This window comes from Labrus bergylta, chromosome 19 (genome assembly GCF_963930695.1).
Source record: "Labrus bergylta chromosome 19, fLabBer1.1, whole genome shotgun sequence".
In the NCBI taxonomy this organism is placed as follows: domain Eukaryota; kingdom Metazoa; phylum Chordata; class Actinopteri; order Labriformes; family Labridae; genus Labrus; species Labrus bergylta.
In genome coordinates, this window is record NC_089213.1 from 607,386 (window position 1) to 629,565 (window position 22,180).

The 22,180-nt window shown below is 34.7% G+C and overlaps 4 protein-coding genes across 15 annotated transcripts in view; 3 read left to right on the forward strand and 1 right to left on the reverse strand.

Moving 5' to 3' along the window:
• The window catches only part of LOC110004705 (collagen alpha-2(XI) chain-like), a 105,304-nt gene extending 102,925 nt beyond the window's left edge, over positions 1-2,379 (forward strand). The window contains exon 41 of the mRNA XM_065948393.1: positions 137-2,379. Within this exon, the coding sequence (XP_065804465.1) occupies positions 137-283 (147 nt within the window). The 3' untranslated portion in view covers positions 284-2,379. The remainder of the gene's footprint in view (positions 1-136) is intronic.
• Positions 2,380-3,535: 1,156 nt separating this feature from the next.
• On the reverse strand, positions 3,536-18,039 carry LOC109978492 (estradiol 17-beta-dehydrogenase 8-like). Of its 3 annotated transcripts, XM_065948131.1 has the most exons (10): positions 17,886-18,039; positions 16,750-16,952; positions 16,461-16,577; positions 15,438-15,533; positions 6,310-6,395; positions 6,109-6,193; positions 5,935-5,977; positions 4,849-4,923; positions 4,628-4,691; positions 3,536-4,572 (listed from the first exon to the last, which is right to left on the reverse strand). In XM_065948131.1, the coding sequence occupies exons 1-9, from the start codon at positions 17,929-17,931 to the stop codon at positions 4,672-4,674; spliced, it is 771 nt and encodes a 256-aa protein (XP_065804203.1). In that variant the 5' UTR covers positions 17,932-18,039; the 3' UTR covers positions 3,536-4,572; positions 4,628-4,671. The 3 variants fall into 3 exon arrangements, with proteins under 3 accessions (XP_065804203.1, XP_065804204.1, XP_065804202.1); XM_065948132.1 differs by having other exon boundaries at positions 3,536-4,691; positions 16,461-16,562; XM_065948130.1 differs by having other exon boundaries at positions 3,536-4,691.
• On the forward strand, positions 11,171-13,500 carry LOC110004856 (piggyBac transposable element-derived protein 3-like). The gene is given in 3 exon segments (XM_020660351.2): positions 11,171-11,228; positions 11,578-12,131; positions 12,133-13,500. Coding segments are annotated over 3 exon segments (1,980 nt in total).
• A 3,683-nt stretch (positions 18,040-21,722) lies between the features above and the next one.
• The window catches only part of LOC109979012 (major histocompatibility complex class I-related gene protein-like), a 54,300-nt gene continuing 53,842 nt past the window's right edge, over positions 21,723-22,180 (forward strand). For 7 of the 10 annotated variants that reach the window (XM_065948110.1, XM_065948109.1, XM_065948114.1 and 4 more), the window contains exon 1: positions 21,726-21,897. In XM_065948110.1, the coding sequence (XP_065804182.1) occupies positions 21,840-21,897 (58 nt within the window). In that variant the 5' untranslated portion in view covers positions 21,726-21,839. Of the gene's footprint in view, positions 21,898-22,180 lie in introns of all 10 variants that reach the window. The other 3 variants (XM_065948112.1, XM_065948116.1, XM_065948107.1) reach the window with 3 other exon arrangements.

Genomic DNA, 22,180 nt, shown 5'->3' on the forward strand with positions numbered 1-22,180 from the left:
TAGTTCTGATGCAGTTACATAACGTGAACATAAAAACACTTTTACAAGAGTAGACCTCATTCTTCACAATCTTACCACCCTAAAGAAAATGCTTCCTGTTTCTGAAACGTGTCTCTCTCTCCGTCTCTGTCTGCAGTATCGTAAGGGCTTCGATAGGACAGTGCTGGAAATCAACACGCCACAAGTGGAGCATCTTCCTCTGCGGGATATTAAGGTGTCAGACTTTGGGGAGAGCAACCAGCAGTTTGGCTTTGAAGTGGGACCTGTCTGTTTCCAAGGCTAAAAACACACACATCCTGAGCGGAACAACACTACAAACACTCACACACATGCACTTAGAGACACATTGATATAAAAACACATACATGCCCAGTAATTTGTAAATTAACTTGTAAATGATATGAAAACACACACACATACACACACTGAGATACACAGATGCGGTTGTGGGACAAACAAGCGCTCACACTCAAGTACGTGCCTGGGAAACTCAACATCGTCCCAACCAATAATGGACGTCAAAAATAAGTCAAGAGGAGAGAAATGAAAACTCGCAGAGAGGAGATCATCGTTTGGGCGCACCACAGCAAGAAAGGAAGAAAGAAGCCAGGAGAGAGTGTTTCTGAAGAATGAAACAGTGTTGTTTTACCAGCAGCCAAAGAGGCCGGCCTGAGACAGAGAACAAGCCGGCGACATCTGAAGCCCCTTGTCTCCGATCCCCCTCTCACTCCTCTCTCCTCCCCACGGTCTCCCCCTTTTTTTATCCACTCATCCCACTTGCTCTACCTCCTGCTTCCTCCTTCTAAAAAAAAAGGGTCACACTCGGACTTTATCTGCATTTCTTTAATCTCACGTTCACACTGCGGGCAACATGGTTGACAGTCACTCTTTTCAGACTGAAGAGCGGTGCAACATATGAGGCTGAATGCATCCGTACGGTTTGAAAAGTTAGTTTCGGTTCACAGCTTTGGTGTTAAATGCTTCAGTCAATTGAGAATTGAATGTTTTGAATCAACTTTCTTCTCTAAGCCAGCACTCCCACTCATGAACCTAAAAGAAACCTGCAGGCGCCAAACTTTGGAAGTAAAATGACGGCCAGTGGTCAGTTCAAATCTTCTTTACGGGCTCAGTCATCTAGCTGTCTATTTCTGTGACATGTGTGTAAACACTCAGTGACTTGTCAATCGTGTTGCTCACATTGGAAACACTTTTTAACTCACAGCTCTTTTCTTATTGTATCAAAAGGAACCAAAGAAATAAAGCCACCAGTTTCCTCCCAGAATGAAGAGGGAACCAACCGAAGGATGCCATGCTTGTTAGATTGAAGTTTTTCTTTTGTTACAGCGGCTTCTCTTTATGATTATCTTTCAGTGTCATTAAAAACACTCTATAAATGTGATTCACAGCTCATACTAATGGTTGAAAAATCTTTCTGGTGTGATGCAGCAAGGATTGTAGAGTCCAGTGAGAAGCAGGAGTTATTCTTTGTTAGACCTGTTTCCTTTGAGAGCAGCAGAAACTCTCTTTGAATTGTTGGTTTGTTACGCAGGACAAAACTTGCTGCGTGCAGTGAGGCAAAATAAAGATGTGTGGAAACCTTGGTCAGGGAATTAAATAGCCATTGTTTTTGTAAGCTGTGCTACGCCTGATGCTGTTGTACTTACATGCTACTTGTGCCTTTTAAACGGCTGATTGGTCTTTAAATCAAGGATCAGGCTATGAGGGTCTCCATCCCACACCAGTCTAGCATTTACTGAGTCACTTTCTGGGTACTTTGATTTTTTTTAAATCCAAAACATGTTTTCTGATTATCAGAACCTCGTCAGGGTTTAAATATGTACCTGGGAGCCCTCTCCCATCTTTGTTCTCCTACAGCAGTGAATTAAATGCATGCAGAAACTGTGTGGCAAGGTGCTAATTATACCAAAGTATACAAGTTGTAGTATTCACTTTCCACCCCTCCTTCACTCTCTTTAGTCTCTTTTATAATTTCATGAAGCTTTTTTACTGGGGAAAATGTGCATTACATTCCATTTGTACAGAAATAGTGATATTCTATTGTATTTATTTAAAACAAACAGGGTGCTATGAGATAAAAAAAGACCACCAAATATTCACGTCAAATGTGGTATATTTCATTTGTATTTATTTCCTGTAGCTGACACTCAAGTGTTCAAGTGACTAGAGTGACTTACATGTTCAACTATCTTCCAGCTTGAGCTAAGGTGCTTCTGTTCACGCCCTGTCCAAACTCCTCCTGTAGAACCAAAGAATCTGTGGCCATATTTGATTGTAATATCCCTTTTTTTAGTGTTTTCATCAACTGTACTGTGCTGTTCAATTTTGCTTCCACTGTAATGATTAAATGGTGACTCTCCAGCTCTGTCGTTGCTACTGTTTCACTCGACGTCTATTGGTTTCAAACTCAGCTTCTTGCTTAACTGGGCTTTTAAATGCATCAAAGAAATTCAGTTCACTGAGTCAGTCCCTGCATTGATCAACATGTTTAAATATTAACACAATCCTCTGAGCTTTAAAATGAACATCTGTGATTTAAGTGGGTAGGAGGACATTTGTGAGAGGGAGGGGACGACCCTGTCTGCCGACATGAGTGGCCACAAGATGGCATACAAGGGCTTAGCTTTGTTTTGTTTTTTATTGTTTGACCTTTTTTAAAGTATAGCTCAGAAACTCGACGGGATGACCAAAACCTTAAAATGAATAAATCTGACTTTGAGATCCTCCAGAAACAATGACCTAAACATATTTCCTTTGTTCTGAAGACAAACATAAAAAATATGGTGCTGAAAAGAGTAAAAAGTATTATTTTATAATGTGTGTAAGTAATTTTTTTAAATTCTTGTTTCTGTAATATATAATCTTTTTAAAAGAGCTGCTTGACTCTTGTTTTTCTTCCTAACATCTGTCATCGTACGTCTCTTTGACTACTTTTGGCCACAGGATGTTGCCATCTCTTATTCATTCAGGTAGATAATAGATGGATTTTAAGGTGTCGCCTTGTAACAAGACAAGCAGTTAAACCCCTGCTTCCTGTGTGGGGTGATATATGATATATGAAAAAGATGTGCTTTTTAGTTTTCTCACACCAAGATTGATTTTTTCTTCTTCGCTGAGCTCTTTTTGTAATATTTATTCTGATAATTCGCGTGCATTATTCTGTATCTATCAATCGATCCTTTCTTCTTGTCTTTCATGATTCATTAATTAAACTAATCAGCAGTAGGAACCAAAGTTAGCTGCTGTTGTAGCTACTCCGGACGTTTAAGCAGGTGCACCAACAGCGTTAGTGACAATAATGCTAACTCTGGGTTGTTTGTCATCCATGTTTACATTAACATTGTAATACAGATACAGATTCTTTACTATTTTTAACCAACAACACATTCTTGTAGTTTTGGGTTAGTTTGACGCAGGTTGGTCTTTTAAATCTGTTACTTTAATGTTTTACAGGAAACGTCCGTTTACATTTCCGGTTTGCTAACTTCGCTCAATGAATTCAGTCGAGAGGACAGAACACGACATTATGTGTTTTTTATTGAACCATTAAACCAATCAGGTTCTTTAACATTCAGAGAACACCTTTCAATTACTTTTATTAAGATTGTGATTTTATTCATTTCAGTGTAATTCTTCATCCTATCCGTCACGTATCGACTAAACAGCGCCCTCTTGTGGCCGGTTGGAGTTAATCCCCCTTTAAGTTTCTCAGCACTTTAATGCAGATACTCAAATGAGTTTAAAGATTCATCATCAACAGGTCATTGCACGATATCATACCAAAGATGCTGCATGATTTAAACCAGCTGGATGTGAATCATAAAGATATTAAACTAATGATGACATAACATCTTAAATGTTTTAAATGTGTTGCTTTCTTTCAAAGATAACATGCACATTAAACATCTTTTTAAGATGTATCTGGTTTTTTTATGAACAGAGGCTGTAAAAGCCTGTATCTCCACAACAGAAACCTTGTATGTTTTTGGTGTTTCTGTATAAAAACTTTTACAGTGTTTTCATTTTTCAGACTGACAAACATTTTTTAAACTTCTGAAAGTTTGTGTTTAAAAATGTTCAGTATTTATAATTATTACTGAAGGTAAACTACACTTTCATTTCACTTCTTGGCTCAGGGTATTTTACTGTTCAGCTTGTTGGCTTCATTTCTAAAAACCTAACTTACAAGCTTAGCTTCTAACCAGCATATACTAAGTTTGAACTGGTTTTTGGAAACTGTGAGCAGAGTCTGCATGAAAACACACTTTCTAAGCTGATTTTAAAAGCTGATTATCTCAGTCAGAGAGAGATGAGTTGAATCCCGCTGTGAGTTCAGCACCTAAAGGATCAGATTTCAAACTCTCTTCAGATCGTGAACTTCCAACAGCGCCCACCTTTGGAAAATGTTGTGAAGAGCTTTCAGACACATGAAGGGTTAAGTACCAAAGTTTTACAATCATTTAAACACATTTTAAGAAATGTTATAAACAGGTTTATTGGCACTAAACAAGTTTTCATAAAACATGTTCACATTCAGATTTCTAAGATGTTTTCAGCAGCAATCATGTAAATCAAAGAAATATATGAACAAGTGATATAACTATGAAGGAGCTGCCCCCCCGTTGGTCTTCATCAGGGTTTCAGACGAACGATTCAGCCAATGAAAAGTCCTCCTGACAAAGACAGGAGTGCACCTTTAAGATTCAACCTTTCAAACTTGGTTTCAGTTTATTTAAAAAAGAAACAAATACCCGGTTCACTGTAAAAAATAATGAAGTGGATCGTGTTTATTTAGAGAAGCAGCCGTTAGAGAAGGAAATCAAAGTTTACCTGTGACTTCAATACTGGATCCTGTGATGTACCGAGAGTCATCTGAAGATAGAAAGACACAGACGTCTGCCACCTCTGCAGGACGAGAGAGAGAGAGAGAGAGAGAGAGAGAGAGAGAGAGAGAGAGAGACAGAGAGAGAGAGACAGAGAGAGAGAGAGAGAGAGAGAGAGGGGGGGGGGGGGGGGAGAGAGAGAGACAGAGAGAGAGAGAGAGAACAAAAACATGATGAAGGTTTTCAAAGTGGGCGTGTCAGACACTCAGAGTCAGAACACTTTCAGGACTCTTTTTGACTGTAAGGTGTGGAGGAGTAAGAGCGCAGGGAACAAGTATTTCAGAGTGTGTTAAGAACAGAACAAATCCTTCCAGTTTACAAATCAAAGAAAGAACAAAGACCTGAAGAGAAACCAGATCAGAATGAAGTGAAACCAGATCAGAATGAAGTGAAACCAGATCATAATGAAGTGAAACCAGATCAGAATGAAGTGAAACCAGATCAGAATGAAGTGAAACCAGATCAGAATGAAATGAAACCAGATCAGAATGAAGTGAAACCAGATCAGAATGAAGTGAAACCAGATCAGAATGAAATGAAACCAGATCAGAATGTTAAACCAGATCAGAATGAAGTGAAACCAGATCAGAATGAAGTGAAACCAGATCAGAATGAAGTGAAACCAGATCAGAATGAAGTGAAACCAGATCAGAATGATGTTAAACCAGATCAGAATGAAGTGAAACCAGATCAGAATGAAGTGAAACCAGATCAGAATGAAGTGAAACCAGATCAGAATGATGTTAAACCAGATCAGAATGAAGTGAAACCAGATCAGAATGAAGTGAAACCAGATCAGAATGAAGTGAAACCAGATCAGAATGAAGTGAAACCAGATCAGAATGATGTTAAACCAGATCAGAATGAAGTGAAACCAGATCAGAATGAAGTGAAACCAGATCAGAATGATGTTAAACCAGATCAGAATGAAGTGAAACCAGATCAGAATGAAGTGAAACCAGATCAGAATGAAGTGAAACCAGAATGATGTTAAACCAGATCATAATGATGTTAAAGATGCGTCTGCACTGACCTTCAGGCTCACCCATTCTTCCCAGAGGCACCAAAGACTTCATCTGCAACATAAACAAGGTTTTTAGTCACAGTTCCATTTATGTGTCGCCTATAATACAAATATATTTCAGTTCTGTGTGTGTGTGTGTGTGTGTGTGTGTGTGTGTGTGCTGTGTGTGTGTGTGTGTGGTACCTTGTCAATAACCTTCTCTGGAACTTTCTCAGTCATCGGAGTCGATATAAAACCGGGCAGAACACAATTACACCGAATCCCAAACCTGTCAGGAGAAGAAGGAAAAGCAAAAGACTTCTTTGTTTGAATTAAAAAAGATATTTTAAAAAACTAACTCACGTGGTGTGATCGTGTTTCATCAGAGCTTCAGGCTCTTCTTACCTGCTGAGCTCTTTGGCCGCCGTCTTCGTTAAACCCTCCACTCCAGCTTTAGAGGCAGCGTAATTTACCTGACCGAGGTTTCCCACCTTCAAACATGAAGCACACAGACAGGAGGAAACATTCAAGTTCATGTAGAGCAACAGAAAAAACAGACACAACCCATTTATCAGGTCTTTATTTAATCATGTCTTTATTTAATCATCTCTTTATTTAATCATGTCTTTATTTAATCATGTCTTTATTTAATCAGGTCTTTATTTAATCAGGTCTTTATTTAATCAGGTCTTTATTTAATCAGGTCTTTATTCATGTCTTTATTTAATCAGGTCTTTATTTAATCAGGTCTTTATTTAATCATGTCTTTATTTAATCATGTCTTTATTTAATCATGTCTTTATTTAATCAGGTCTTTATTTAATCATGTCTTTATTCATGTCTTTATTTAATCATGTCTTTATTTAATCAGGTCTTTATTTAATCATGTCTTTATTTAATCATGTCTTTATTTATTCATGTCTTTATTTAATCATGTCTTTATTTAATCATGTCTTTATTTAATCATGTCTTTATTTAATCAGGTCTTTATTCATGTCTTTATTTAATCATGTCTTTATTTAATCAGGTCTTTATTCATGTCTTTATTTAATCAGGTCTTTATTCATGTCTTTATTTAATCAGGTCTTTATTCATGTCTTTATTTAATCATGTCTTTATTTAATCATGTCTTTATTTAATCAGGTCTTTATTTAATCATGTCTTTATTTAATCATGTCTTTATTCATGTCTTTATTTAATCAGGTCTTTATTTAATCAGGTCTTTATTCATGTCTTTATTTAATCAGGTCTTTATTTAATCAGGTCTTTATTTAATCACGTCTTTATTTAATCACGTCTTTATTTAATCAGGTCTTTATTTAATCAGGTCTTTATTTAATCATGTCTTTATTTAATCAGGTCTTTATTTAATCATGTCTTTATTTAATCAGGTCTTTATTTAATCATGTCTTTATTCATGTCTTTATTTAATCATGTCTTTATTTAATCATGTCTTTATTTAATCAGGTCTTTATTTAATCATGTCTTTATTCATGTCTTTATTTAATCATGTCTTTATTTAATCAGGTCTTTATTCATGTCTTTATTTAATCAGGTCTTTATTCATGTCTTTATTTAATCAGGTCTTTATTTAATCAGGTCTTTATTTAATCCGGTCTTTATTTAATCATGTCTTTATTTAATCATGTCTTTATTCATGTCTTTATTTAATCATGTCTTTATTTAATCAGGTCTTTATTCATGTCTTTATATAATCATGTCTTTATTTAATCATGTCTTTATTTAATCAGGTCTTTATTTAATCATGTCTTTATTTAATCAGGTCTTTATTTAATCATGTCTTTATTTAATCAGGTCTTTATTTAATCATGTCTTTATTTAATCAGGTCTTTATTCATGTCTTTATTTAATCATGTCTTTATTTAATCAGGTCTTTATTCATGTCTTTATTTAATCAGGTCTTTATTTAATCATGTCTTTATTTAATCATGTCTTTATTTAATCACGTCTTTATTTAATCATGTCTTTATTTAATCAGGTCTTTATTTAATCATGTCTTTATTCATGTCTTTATTTAATCATGTCTTTATTTAATCATGTCTTTATTTAATCAGGTCTTTATTTAATCATGTCTTTATTCATGTCTTTATTTAATCATGTCTTTATTTAATCAGGTCTTTATTCATGTCTTTATTTAATCAGGTCTTTATTCATGTCTTTATTTAATCATGTCTTTATTTAATCAGGTCTTTATTTAATCAGGTCTTTATTTAATCCGGTCTTTATTTAATCATGTCTTTATTTAATCAGGTCTTTATTCATGTCTTTATTTAATCATGTCTTTATTTAATCATGTCTTTATTTAATCACGTCTTTATTTAATCATGTCTTTATTTAATCAGGTCTTTATTTAATCAGGTCTTTATTTAATCATGTCTTTATTCATGTCTTTATTTAATCATGTCTTTATTTAATCATGTCTTTATTTAATCAGGTCTTTATTTAATCATGTCTTTATTCATGTCTTTATTTAATCATGTCTTTATTTAATCAGGTCTTTATTCATGTCTTTATTTAATCAGGTCTTTATTCATGTCTTTATTTAATCATGTCTTTATTTAATCAGGTCTTTATTTAATCAGGTCTTTATTTAATCCGGTCTTTATTTAATCATGTCTTTATTTAATCATGTCTTTATTCATGTCTTTATTTAATCATGTCTTTATTTAATCAGGTCTTTATTCATGTCTTTATATAATCATGTCTTTATTTAATCATGTCTTTATTTAATCAGGTCTTTATTTAATCAGGTCTTTATTTAATCAGGTCTTTATTTAATCATGTCTTTATTTAATCATGTCTTTATTTAATCACGTCTTTATTTAATCATGTCTTTATTTAATCAGGTCTTTATTTAATCATGTCTTTATTTAATCATGTCTTTATTTAATCACGTCTTTATTCATGTCTTTATTTAATCAGGTCTTTATTTAATCATGTCTTTATTTAATCAGGTCTTTATTTAATCATGTCTTTATTCATGTCTTTATTTAATCAGGTCTTTATTTAAGCATGTCTTTATTTAATCAGGTCTTTATTTAATCATGTCTTTATTTAATCAGGTCTTTATTTAATCATGTCTTTATTTAATCAGGTCTTTATTTAATCATGTCTTTATTCATGTCTTTATTTAATCATGTCTTTATTTAATCATGTCTTTATTTAATCAGGTCTTTATTTAATCATGTCTTTATTCATGTCTTTATTTAATCATGTCTTTATTTAATCAGGTCTTTATTCATGTCTTTATTTAATCATGTCTTTATTCATGTCTTTATTTAATCATGTCTTTATTTAATCAGGTCTTTATTTAATCAGGTCTTTATTTAATCCGGTCTTTATTTAATCATGTCTTTATTTAATCATGTCTTTATTCATGTCTTTATTTAATCAGGTCTTTATTCATGTCTTTATTTAATCATGTCTTTATTTAATCAGGTCTTTATTTAATCATGTCTTTATTTAATCAGGTCTTTATTTAATCATGTCTTTATTTAATCAGGTCTTTATTTAATCATGTCTTTATTTAATCAGGTCTTTATTTAATCATGTCTTTATTTAATCAGGTCTTTATTTAATCAGGTCTTTATTTAATCATGTCTTTATTTAATCAGGTCTTTATTCATGTCTTTATTTAATCATGTCTTTATTTAATCATGTCTTTATTTAATCATGTCTTTATTTAATCATGTCTTTATTTATTCATGTCTTTATTTAATCATGTCTTTATTTAATCAGGTCTTTATTTAATCAGGTCTTTATTTAATCATGTCTTTATTCATGTCTTTATTTAATCATGTCTTTATTTAATCAGGTCTTTATTTAATCATGTCTTTATTTAATCATGTCTTTATTTATTCATGTCTTTATTCATGTCTTTATTTAATCATGTCTTTATTTAATCATGTCTTTATTCATGTCTTTATTTAATCATGTCTTTATTTAATCAGGTCTTTATTCATGTCTTTATTTATTCATGTCTTTATTTAATCAAGTCTTTATTCATGTCTTTATTTAATCATGTCTTTATTTATTCATGTCTTTATTTAATCAGGTCTTTATTTAAGCATGTCTTTATTTAATCATGTCTTTATTTAATCATGTCTTTATTTAATCAGGTCTTTATTTAATCATGTCTTTATTTAATCAGGTCTTTATTTAATCATGTCTTTATTTAATCAGGTCTTTATTTAATCATGTCTTTATTCATGTCTTTATTTAATCATGTCTTTATTTAATCATGTCTTTATTTAATCAGGTCTTTATTTAATCAGGTCTTTATTCATGTCTTTATTTAATCATGTCTTTATTTAATCATGTCTTTATTTAATCAGGTCTTTATTCATGTCTTTATTTAATCATGTCTTTATTCATGTCTTTATTTAATCATGTCTTTATTTAATCAGGTCTTTATTTAATCAGGTCTTTATTTAATCCGGTCTTTATTTAATCATGTCTTTATTTAATCATGTCTTTATTCATGTCTTTATTTAATCATGTCTTTATTTAATCAGGTCTTTATTCATGTCTTTATATAATCATGTCTTTATTTAATCATGTCTTTATTTAATCAGGTCTTTATTTAATCATGTCTTTATTTAATCAGGTCTTTATTTAATCAGGTCTTTATTTAATCAGGTCTTTATTTAATCATGTCTTTATTTAATCATGTCTTTATTTAATCACGTCTTTATTTAATCATGTCTTTATTTAATCAGGTCTTTATTTAATCAGGTCTTTATTTAATCATGTCTTTATTTAATCAGGTCTTTATTCATGTCTTTATTTAATCATGTCTTTATTTAATCATGTCTTTATTTAATCATGTCTTTATTTAATCATGTCTTTATTTATTCATGTCTTTATTTAATCATGTCTTTATTTAATCAGGTCTTTATTTAATCAGGTCTTTATTTAATCAGGTCTTTATTTAATCATGTCTTTATTCATGTCTTTATTTAATCATGTCTTTATTTAATCATGTCTTTATTTATTCATGTCTTTATTCATGTCTTTATTTAATCATGTCTTTATTTAATCATGTCTTTATTCATGTCTTTATTTAATCATGTCTTTATTTAACCTCCTACGACCTGGCGTCCACATATGTGGACATCACATTTTGGGTTGTCTAGACCACAATATTAAATTTTGCTCTACAAGGGCCTGGGGTCCACATACGAGGACTTTATACTGCCACTTAGTGGTGTCAGAAGAGTATAACACATTATACATCAGATTCAAGATGGCCGACAACACACCCAGAAGTTCAGATGGCAACTCCCGATCCAAACTTCGACCAGGTAAAAAATTCAATCAAATTTTATGGCTGATTCTTGTTCAGATATGTATAAAAGTGTTCAATGTTTGTTATGGAATGAAAATTTTACAAAAGTTAGTAACTGTAACGATTTACCATGCCGCTAAACATGATGTCCACGTATGTGGACAGAGGGACTTAGTTTTGTTAGTTTTGTTGAAAATGTTTATATGTGATCATAAATGCTAGCAACAAAACATGAGAATGAAGTAGTATTTTGGGATGATTTTGGTAGAAAACAATAGTTTACTACAGTACAAGCAGATGTAGCATGTTTTATAAATAAATTACAAAGATTTTTATTTGATTTTTCTCATGAAATTTTTTTCCAGAGCGTTATTCTCTGTCAAGAGTAATGGAGTTATTGGGGTTAATTGGTGGAGACAACTCAGAGGTGGAAGATTTGTCAGACATCGATGATCCCATAGGGGATGTTGAATATCAACCCCCACGACAGGAGCCAAGCACCAGTGAGGAGGACAGTAGTGGATGTGAGGACCCCATTCCACAGCCCTCTCAGCCTATCAGGGGACGTGAACGTCTCCGTGATGAAAATGAAGGATATCGTTCAGATCGTGACATTGCCAGATCCCGCACTCCCAGACGTCGCTCTCGGACACAGCAGGATGAGGCTGATGTCTCAAACAATGTCCCTGAAGAGACAACACCAGGACCAAGCCATCAAGAACAGTCCAAGAAAGGGCGTGAGATGCGATGGAGGGCTTCTCCGCTAACACCAAATCAAGCCCAGTTTGAGCATGAGGAGGAAACTGTGCAGGACAGAGCGGGCTGGACCCCACTGGACTACATAGAACAGTATATTGATAAAGATTTGATGAAAATGATTGCAGAGTGCTCTAATGCTACGTCACTGGCTAGAAGTGATGGAGTGACTCAACACATCAACTGATGAAATTTATCATTTTTTTGGTGCCTGTATTTTGATGTCTTGCGTACCATATCCTGCAATCAGGATGTACTGGTCCAAAGCCTTGAGATTCCCTGCCATCACTGAAAAGTTCACACGTGACAGATTCTTCAGGTTGAGGCGATCACTCAAAGTGCTCATTGATGATGATGTTCCAGAGGATCTGAGAGAGTGTGATAAATTCTGGAAGGTGAGGCCTTTTCTGAATCGCATTCTGAAAGGCTGCAAATCTCAGGCTCGACCAGAATGCGTTTCCATTGATGAGCAGATGATTCCTTTCACAGGAGCTTGTCCGTGTCGACAATATCTGCCAATGAAACCAAACCCAGTTGGCATGAAAAACTTTGTTTGCGCAACAGCAGATGGTATTGTGCTGGACTTTGACATTTATCAAGGTAGAGATGCACTCCTTGAGCAGGTTGAAGAACCAGGGGATCTGGGTTTGGGAGGCTTGGTGATAGATCGCCTGTCTCAAACTCTGCAGCCTAATAGAAATGTTTACTGTGACCGGTTCTTCACATCCATCCAATGTGTGGAACGCATGATGAAGAAGCAGATGTATGTAACTGGTACAGTTATGAAGAATCGGGTCGCTGCAGCAGTGCAGAAGCTACCAACTGACAAAACAATGAAAAAAAACGGAAGAGGTACCTCAGCACAAGTTACCACTGAGGATGGAAAGATTTGCGTGGTGAAGTGGTATGACAATAAACCGGTATTGATGATGTCTGCTGTTCATGCTAGAGAGCCAGAAGACACCTGCCAGAGATGGGACAAAAAACTGAAACGATATGTGACCATCTTGCGACCAAGTATTATCCGTGAATACAACTCCAAGATGGGTGGAGTTGACCTTGTCGATAGAATGATGAGTTACTATCGCATGAGTGGCCGTACAAAGAAATGGACACTGCGGATGCTAATGCACTTTACGGATCTGGCTTTAGCCAACAGCTGGCTACTGTACCGCAAAGACCTCACTGTATGTGGCACACCAAAGAAGAACATCATGCAGTTCCTTGAATTTCGTATGGAATTGGCCATGACCTTCTTGGCTCAGCGTGACAATGACAACTCTGACTTTTCAGAGCGGGAAGATGACCCAGACGTTTTGGTCCAAGGGAAAAGGCGTCCAGTGAAGGCAGTGCCCCATGTCTCAGTCCGCAGGAGGGCTAATGCACATCTGCCAGAGGCGGTAAATGTGAAGAATGCAGCGCGCTGCAGAGCAAAAGGCTGCTCAGAGAAAACTCGAGTGCATTGTGTTACATGCAAGGTGTTCCTCTGCTTACAGGCAGATCGCAACTGTTACATAGCCTTTCACACATAGGTGTAAACATGTTCCCACAGGGAAAAAAAAGTTTGAAGTAGCAGTTTTGGAGTGTAAGTGAAATGTTTCATGCCATGTTGAGATATTGAAATGAACAGTTTAGAACAGTTTCAATGCAAAATGTTTAGAATGTTACTTTGTTACAGACATACGTCTTCCTGCAACTGTTAGCAGCACTTCAAATGAGCCATATTGCTCAGAGGGGCACAATTGTTGTTTCTCATTTTGTTTTTGCACTCAGGAAAAATGCTGCTGTGTTCAGGCACCAAATAAAGAGTTGTGCATATCATTACTCAATTCTGACTTTATTGTGTTCTATCGAAATTTAAAACGAATGTCCTCATATGTGGACATCATTTTTCTCAGAAACTACATCATGTAAAAAGATAATTCTTTGTTTTTACACTCATCAGGTCCCAATCAGCCCAATTAGCAAAGAGAAATTAAAAATGCATGCCATGCAAGAGTTCGGGTCTTAGGAGGTTAATCAGGTCTTTATTCATGTCTTTATTTATTCATGTCTTTATTTAATCAAGTCTTTATTCATGTCTTTATTTAATCATGTCTTTATTTATTCATGTCTTTATTTAATCATGTCTTTATTTAATCAGGTCTTTATTTAATCACGTCTTTATTTAATCACGTCTTTATTTAATCATGTCTTTATTTAATCATGTCTTTATTTAATCAGGTCTTTATTTAATCATGTCTTTATTTAATCAGGTCTTTATTTAATCATGTCTTTATTTAATCAGGTCTTTATTCATGTCTTTATTTTATCAGGTCTTTATTTATTCATGTCTTTATTTATTCATGTCTTTATTCATGTCTTTATTTAATCATGTCTTTATTCATGTCTTTATTTAATCAGGTCTTTATTTAATCATGTCTTTATTTAATCATGTCTTTATTTATTCATGTCGTTATTTAATCATGTCTTTATTTAATCAGGTCTTTATTTAATCAGGTCTTTATTTAATCATGTCTTTATTCATGTCTTTATTTAATCATGTCTTTATTTAATCATGTCTTTATTTATTCATGTCTTTATTCATGTCTTTATTTAATCATGTCTTTATTTATTCATGTCTTTATTCATGTCTTTATTTAATCATGTCTTTATTTAATCAGGTCTTTATTCATGTCTTTATTCATGTCTTTATTTAATCATGTCTTTATTTAATCAGGTCTTTATTCATGTCTTTATTCATGTCTTTATTTAATCATGTCTTTATTTAATCAGGTCTTTATTTATTCATGTCTTTATTTAATCAAGTCTTTATTCATGTCTTTATTTAATCATGTCTTTATTTATTCATGTCTTTATTTAATCATGTCTTTATTTATTCATGTCTTTATTTAATCATGTCTTTATTTAATCAGGTCTTTATTCATGTCTTTATTTAATCATGTCTTTATTTATTCATGTCTTTATTTAATCATGTCTTTATTTATTCATGTCTTTATTTAATCATGTCTTTATTTATTCATGTCTTTATTTAATCATGTCTTTATTTATTCATGTCTTTATTTAATCATGTCTTTATTTAATCATGTCTTTATTTATTCATGTCTTTATTCATGTCTTTATTTAATCATGTCTTTATTTAATCAGGTCTTTATTCATGTCTTTATTTATTCATGTCTTTATTTAATCAAGTCTTTATTTAATCATGTCTTTATTTATTCATGTCTTTATTTAATCAAGTCTTTATTTAATCATGTCTTTATTTATTCATGTCTTTATTTAATCATGTCTTTATTTAATCATCTCTTTATTTAATCAGGTCTTTATTTAATCATGTCTTTATTTAATCAGGTCTTTATTTTTCCAGGTCCTTACACACTTATGTTCATACATTTGAAAAGAAACCTTAAAAGATTCAACAGAGAAGTGAAACTGTCGTCTAGAAAGCGTCTCTCTGCAGCTCTCTCACCTTTCCTACGATGCTGCCCACGGTGATGATGGATCCTTTGGGTGCTCCACAGGCCACCAGAGCCTGAGCCACAGCCTGAGTGATCAAGAAGGAGCCCTGGAAGAGACGCAGGAGCAGGAGTGAGTTCATCTCTTCACAGTAAATCAGCACCAGAGAAAAGAGTGTTTGAAATAATAACAAAAATCATTCAGCTCTGTGGACAAAACACAACAATCCTAAACGTTCTTCAGCCTCAATAAAGACATTTTCACTCATGCACTACTGAAAGTCTTCATTATTTTCAGGCAGTCAGAGGTGGTGGACAGAGCAACAGAGTCCAACTCTATGATGACAGTTTTTTTGTACATACTGGAGGACAGAAAACTTAAGGCAGCGGTTTAATAACGTGCACAGAGATCACACATATCGCGGTCATACAGTCTCTGGTTGTGCACGGGTCCTGAGGTAGAAACGTTACCACCCCCCTCTTGCTCCCTCACAGTGAATTTACCTGAATACTTCCTGCTGCGTTCTCACATCAGCTAACCCGACTTCATGCAGAAAAATGATCAGGGGGCTGCCGGCTAAAGAATTCCAGATAAAGTCGGAGTAGAAATGTGTCTGTTTGCGTTCACTCGTGCAGTTTTTTAGAAGTTTTGTGAGAGAATCATTTTATGAATTCTTTTCTTCAAGTGCAACAATGAGAAACTTGAATCTTCGGTTGTTTCCTGTTGAAGACAACAGAGACTGATTTCTTTCTTTCTGATTCTTCTCACAAAGTCGACCCACGTTATGTCTCAACAGCAGTGATGGAAGAAGAGTGCTTTAAGAAGTGCTGCAATTTGAGCACAAATGAACCGGCATCGAGGGCCAACATCTAAAAATATGAATCATTTGTAACTTGTAATTCTGGTGCCGACTAGTGAGGGTGATGACTTCCAACCTTTAAGTGGACTAACGGGCACATCCCTAGTTATTAGATTGTGATGTCATCCTCTGACGTTAACCTGATAGACTCGATTACACGCTGAACTTGCTTCATACCTTCAGGTTGACCTGGATGACTCTGTCAAAGTGATCCTCCTCCATGTTGAGCAGGAAGTGGTCCTGCGTGATGCCTGCTGCGTTCACACACACTGAGGGAGGCTGGAAGTAATGAGTCTGTAGAGGAACAGAACAATAACTTACAAGGAGAGAAAAACAACACGTGGAATAGCCCCTCCAGCATGAAAACACACAGAGAGAAAAGTACCTTTTTCTACAGAAAGGTTGCTGATTATGATGGAAATGTAAACACATGTTGTGTTGGCTTGTCTTCCTGTCTGTATCACACCTGTATTCTGGTGACCAGCTTCTTCACGCTCTCTTTTGATGACACATCCACCACAGCCGCCATGTGACCCTGTCCTCTGAGCTCATTCTGCAGACCCACCATGGTCTCGTTGGCAGACTCCTCGCTGATGTCTGCCACCACCACGGAGGCGCCCTCAGAGGCCAAACGCTGACATACCGCCCGTCCGATCCCACTGCCTCCTCCTGGGAGGGAAAAGAGTAGCATGAAGTTACCAGAGTGACAGAATGTTTTAAACACAACGCTGCAGAGGAAAGACTGAGTGTGACAGAAGATCCACTCTGGAAGTATCTGAAAAAACAAATATCAATCAAGGACGACAAGAAAACACACAGGACAGGAAGCTGACTTGATGTGATTGATTTTCAGTTTGATTAGCCCAACAGTTCAGGGCTACATGACCAATTGTTATTCACAAATCATCTGCGCCCAATCACATTTCTTTCTTTCTTCTGTCTTCAAAAACCTTGAGTCCACTTTTCTATGTGAAAATGTAAGAGGACAAGTGATGCTTCATCATTCATAATACAGCTTTAATGTTTATTCCATCAGTCAAAGAAGACAATTAATAAGCCACAATTCTCATAATACATGTATCCTTTCAGTCACTCACTGTATCCACACTGTATTGCATTTTTTACAGTTTTGAACCTTAAGTCGGACAAAACCAGACATTTAAAGATTTAAACTCTGAGGCATTTAAACATGTTTCCTTTTTCAGTATTTTCACAATTCAACGGCAGATCATTTCATTCTGAAATGGTTGCAGGTCTTATTGATAGCATACACACAGCCAGAATGACAGCTACACTTTCACCTTCACTCTCATTTCAAGTCATCAAACTTAATTCAGTCCGATCTGCTCGAGGTACTGATTTAGAAATCACTGATAGAATCACGGTTACACTAAAATAATGAATTCATTGTCAGCTTACTTTGGAGATCAAACTTTTTGATATCAGAAGCTACTTGCAGTAGGTAGCTGCTTTGATTTGGTGAATTGAAGAAGATTGCAGAAAAACACACGGCTTTGAACGCAACATCTTGAAAAGGGAAAAGGGCATGTCCTTAAACGTCTCACTTCACACAACACCATGTATCTTACAACATATATTTACCAGTGACCAGCGTCAACCTTGATATCAGCCGTGTGGCAGCCGTCATACTCCCATCATGTTTCCCCCCCTTATGTTGTTGTAGCTTTCGGGTTGTCCACTAGATGGCGCCCAGTGATGAAAAATGTTACGTGTTCCGGTTCCGGTTGATGACGAGCCCAGCAGAGTTTAACTAAAAGCTAAGGAGGCGAGGAGGGAATCATCTATTACAATGCTTTGTCATTTTATTCATCAAACTGACCATAGATTACAGTCACAGTATGAACAGGATGGAATATCCCTCCGTTTTAATACAAGGTTTATTTTGAAAGGGTTTAACGGAAGTATCTCTTCGCTACGTGTATCTAACTTGACTCTGCGGGTGTAGTTCTTCATTGAGGCCACTAGATGGCGCACGATACTGAATACGCCAATGTAGAACAAGAAACACATTTAAAAACAGCTACACGGACAGAATACATGATGTTGATTCAAATGAACATTAAATACATTTTTATCTTGGACAACAGATATTTTATAACTTAATTGGCCATAGATTAAAGCGTTGTGTTGTTCACTCCGTCAAACATTACCTTCATAAAGTGCAGCTAGCGTTAACAAGAGGGAGCTGTAAGGCGATGTGATAATGTTCCTTTACAAACTTTCACTGTTTGATAGAAGAAAAAGATTAAAGTCTTTTGTTATAATTCGGTAAAGTTAATTAATCAGCATGAACAACGGCTTCCTAGTTTTGGTGAATTGTTCAGGAGGACACAAACTTTCCTGTGAGCTTTGCATAGATGTTTAGAATTAGCGGCAGAAACTTTGTTGATCAAGAGGGAGATAAAATGCCTCAACCTCCATTAATTTGAGGTAAAAGTATGAAATGATGTATTCCTCTTCCTCGATAGTCTTGTTCTTGTTTCTAGCTTGAGGAGGTTATTCTTAACAGAGTTGATAAAAGTATAACCGTGAGTACACACTGCCCCCCTGTGGTCAAAGTGCAAAACTTTTATTTTGATAGTGATAGTCGGAAGTTGTTCTTTGTATAAACATCTACCTTGACAGATTGATGACGCAGTAAATCATTGTGTCATACATAGCGTAATTATAATATAAATAAAGCACATATGGCATTATCATTAACAAAGCAAACAGTGTTTGTACTTAAGCTGTGAGTATTTGGATTTATTTAACTATTGAGGACAATTATCCTTAAACAATCTTTAACAAGAGCTTTGAATTAACTGTAAAAGTTCTCTGTTTTTACTGTCTGTGATCATCAACACGTCATGTATGAAAGAATTGAGTTGACTGAGAGAGGGTCAAATATTTAATAATAATAATTTGGGGAAAGTATACATTGTATTTCTGGATCAGGGATAGTATAAGCTCATTTATTTATTACAATAAAAAATGTATCAGATAATCAGGCCTCTGTGAACATACGATCACACACTAAAAATATATGTATTTATTTTACATGTGATCACACAAGATTCAAAAATAATAATAATGATGTTATAATAATAATAATAATAACATCTATATATAGGACAATTTTTAAAATCAAGCTACAAAGTGTTTTACAAGGACAGCAATAATAAAACAAACGGAAAACAGTCTAGACATAAAATCATAAGTAAAGGCAAACAATTATAAATAACAAACATTTTACATAACATTCATTTAAAAGATCTTTAAAAGAAGCAAAAAATATACATTTTGAAGGAATTTTTAATGTAAACTAAAATGACGTGAGGAAGGGCTCGCTGTTTAAAATATGTCTTAGGAGGGGGTTATAATGAAAAAGAGATTAACTGACTGATTATCTCACATGATCTCCTTCTCTCTACTTTCCCTATGATTTTATTTTAACAGCGATGACCGGAAGTAGTACAATGTAATTTATTTTGACTTGACAGTATTGATGCTGTAGTTACTCACTGTGACCACTAGAGGTCATAAATAATGTGCTTCTCATTTATTTACCGTTCAATCGTCGGCTACCCATGTTAGTGACTTCTCAAGTTAACTAAGGAAGCTTTGATGATTTCACATTAATTATGGAAACCTTCAGTTGTTTGAAGGGTCCTATGATATCTCTGTGTTGGCATCTGTTTACAAATTAATTAATTAGTGGAGTAAAAATAAAAAATAAATTAATTTATAAGTGACATGTTGCAAAAACATTTGTTCTGTTAGACATGAAGAACAGCAGACAGCTTTTGAGGACACTTTTTTTATTAATTTATTTCAATCCATATCGTTATTGAAATATTGAACAATGTTATCGTTATTGAATATTTTTTCTCATATCGTTCCATTGCATATGTGGTAATTGTTACGTCCCATCTCCATTATTTGAATGTGATTTGTAGTTTTATTTAAAAGGAACAGATTTTTTGAACATCACCATAAAGTATAGATCAAATCCTTTAATTAAAGGTATCTCATCATTATATTACACAGAGCTCATCCTGCATATTTTATGATTATGTGTAAACACTGAAATTAATTTAACTTTAGTTCAGGTTGCATTCTCCACAAGTCTCGTTTTGTACATTTGAAGCTTTTATGTTTCCCCCCAATGATGACAAAAGTTCATCCTCGCCATCTTTTCTCTGCACCCCTTTTCAGAAAATGTGAGCTCAAACAGGCCGTTTTAGTGTTTGTCCATCATCTTGTCTGAGCTGCAGACTCATCCTAAAGTAAGGCTTTTAGTCGGCTTGGGAGATTTTATTTCGCTGCTGTATGCACATGTTTCTTTGAATAACATTTCTGATGTGGTGATTCGTGTTATTTCTGTTCATTGTCAGTCTTTTTCTCTCTGTGCGAAACTTTGATGCTGCTGTCTTGGCCAGAGCTCTCTTGAAATAAGAAATCTTGTATCTCAGTGAGAATATTTTTCTGGTAAAATAAAAGTTAAATAGATTAAAAACAATATGCCTGTGTGAGGTTTGGACTGAGTTTACACAAAAAGCAGAGCAAAATGAAACACAGCATCAGGTGTTCAAACATCAACAAAGGTGTCACATTTCTCTTGTTCCAGCAGTTTTCAGCGTCCAAAGCTCCAAACTAGTTCAGGATCATTGAACCTGTCAGATAAAGCTGGATCTGTAAAGTGTGATCTGATGTTATTTCATTCAAACCATCTTTTGTGTGTCAGTGATTGTCCTGACAGTCGGCCTAATCTGTGCTAAGACCTGTGTGTAGACCTCTACTGAAGAGTTATACACAACACATGCAGAAAGTGATAAAAGAAGAAAATGATAAGTACTTCAAAAAGGTATAAGACGTCCTCCTTCATCTGATTTAATAACATTATTCAATGTTATGATTGTGCACACGTGTATTTAAATATCTGATAATCACAGAGCACATTGAGTTACTGCAGGACAGGAGAGCACCTCACCACATTTACTCACTATAACTTATATTAAACTATATTTATATCTGGATTAGGACTTTTTATTAAATCCCAGAGCAGCCATACAGAACAAAAGCACAACAAGACTCAACTACATCCCTACAAACTCCAGATTATCCCTGTATCTGACCTTTGAACTCTCACAAATGTATACACTTGTTCTTAAAACTTCACATTAACCAACAAAATATATAAAAATAATCTGATCATCTGAAGGTTTAACACTACTGTGATAAATAAATAAAGTCCTGCGTGTCTCCCAATGCTCTGTCATGGGCTCAAACAAGCGGAGTTAACTTTCACTTTCATTCACAACAGTAACATTAACAGTCTATGTTCAGAACCTGTCTGAGTCAATGTGACCTAGTTACTAGTGACGTCGGTGCTCAGGCTGAATTCCTATTGGCTGAGACAGAGGTTGAAGTCAGCTCTCTTTTTTCTCCTCACCTCATTTCACCCTCAGAGCTCGAAACACGCAGATTCTCAAGAAGTTGATGAGAAACATAAATGTTTGAAGTTGGACGAAGCTGAAGACTTCACAGGTCACAATGAAGACTCTGGTGTTTGTGTCTCTCGTGGGATTATTCCTCCACGACACGACGGCAGGTGAGTTCAGATTCATTGAAGACGATTTAATGGAAAGAGGGAAATGTCGCATGTCTTTATAAACTGTTGGTAGAAATGAAAGCTTCATTTGATGTTTGTTCTCAGGACTGAAGCAGCTTGTTGAAATGTGAAAAGTGAACATTTAATTTGACGTTAGTAAATCCTGTTTGTTCACGTCCTCACACCCTGATACTTACAAGAAAAGTGTTGTTGTGAGAAAGGCTATAAAAAGTGTCTGCTAGTTATCTTTTCCAAAAGACAAGCCGAGAAATGATGAAGGCCC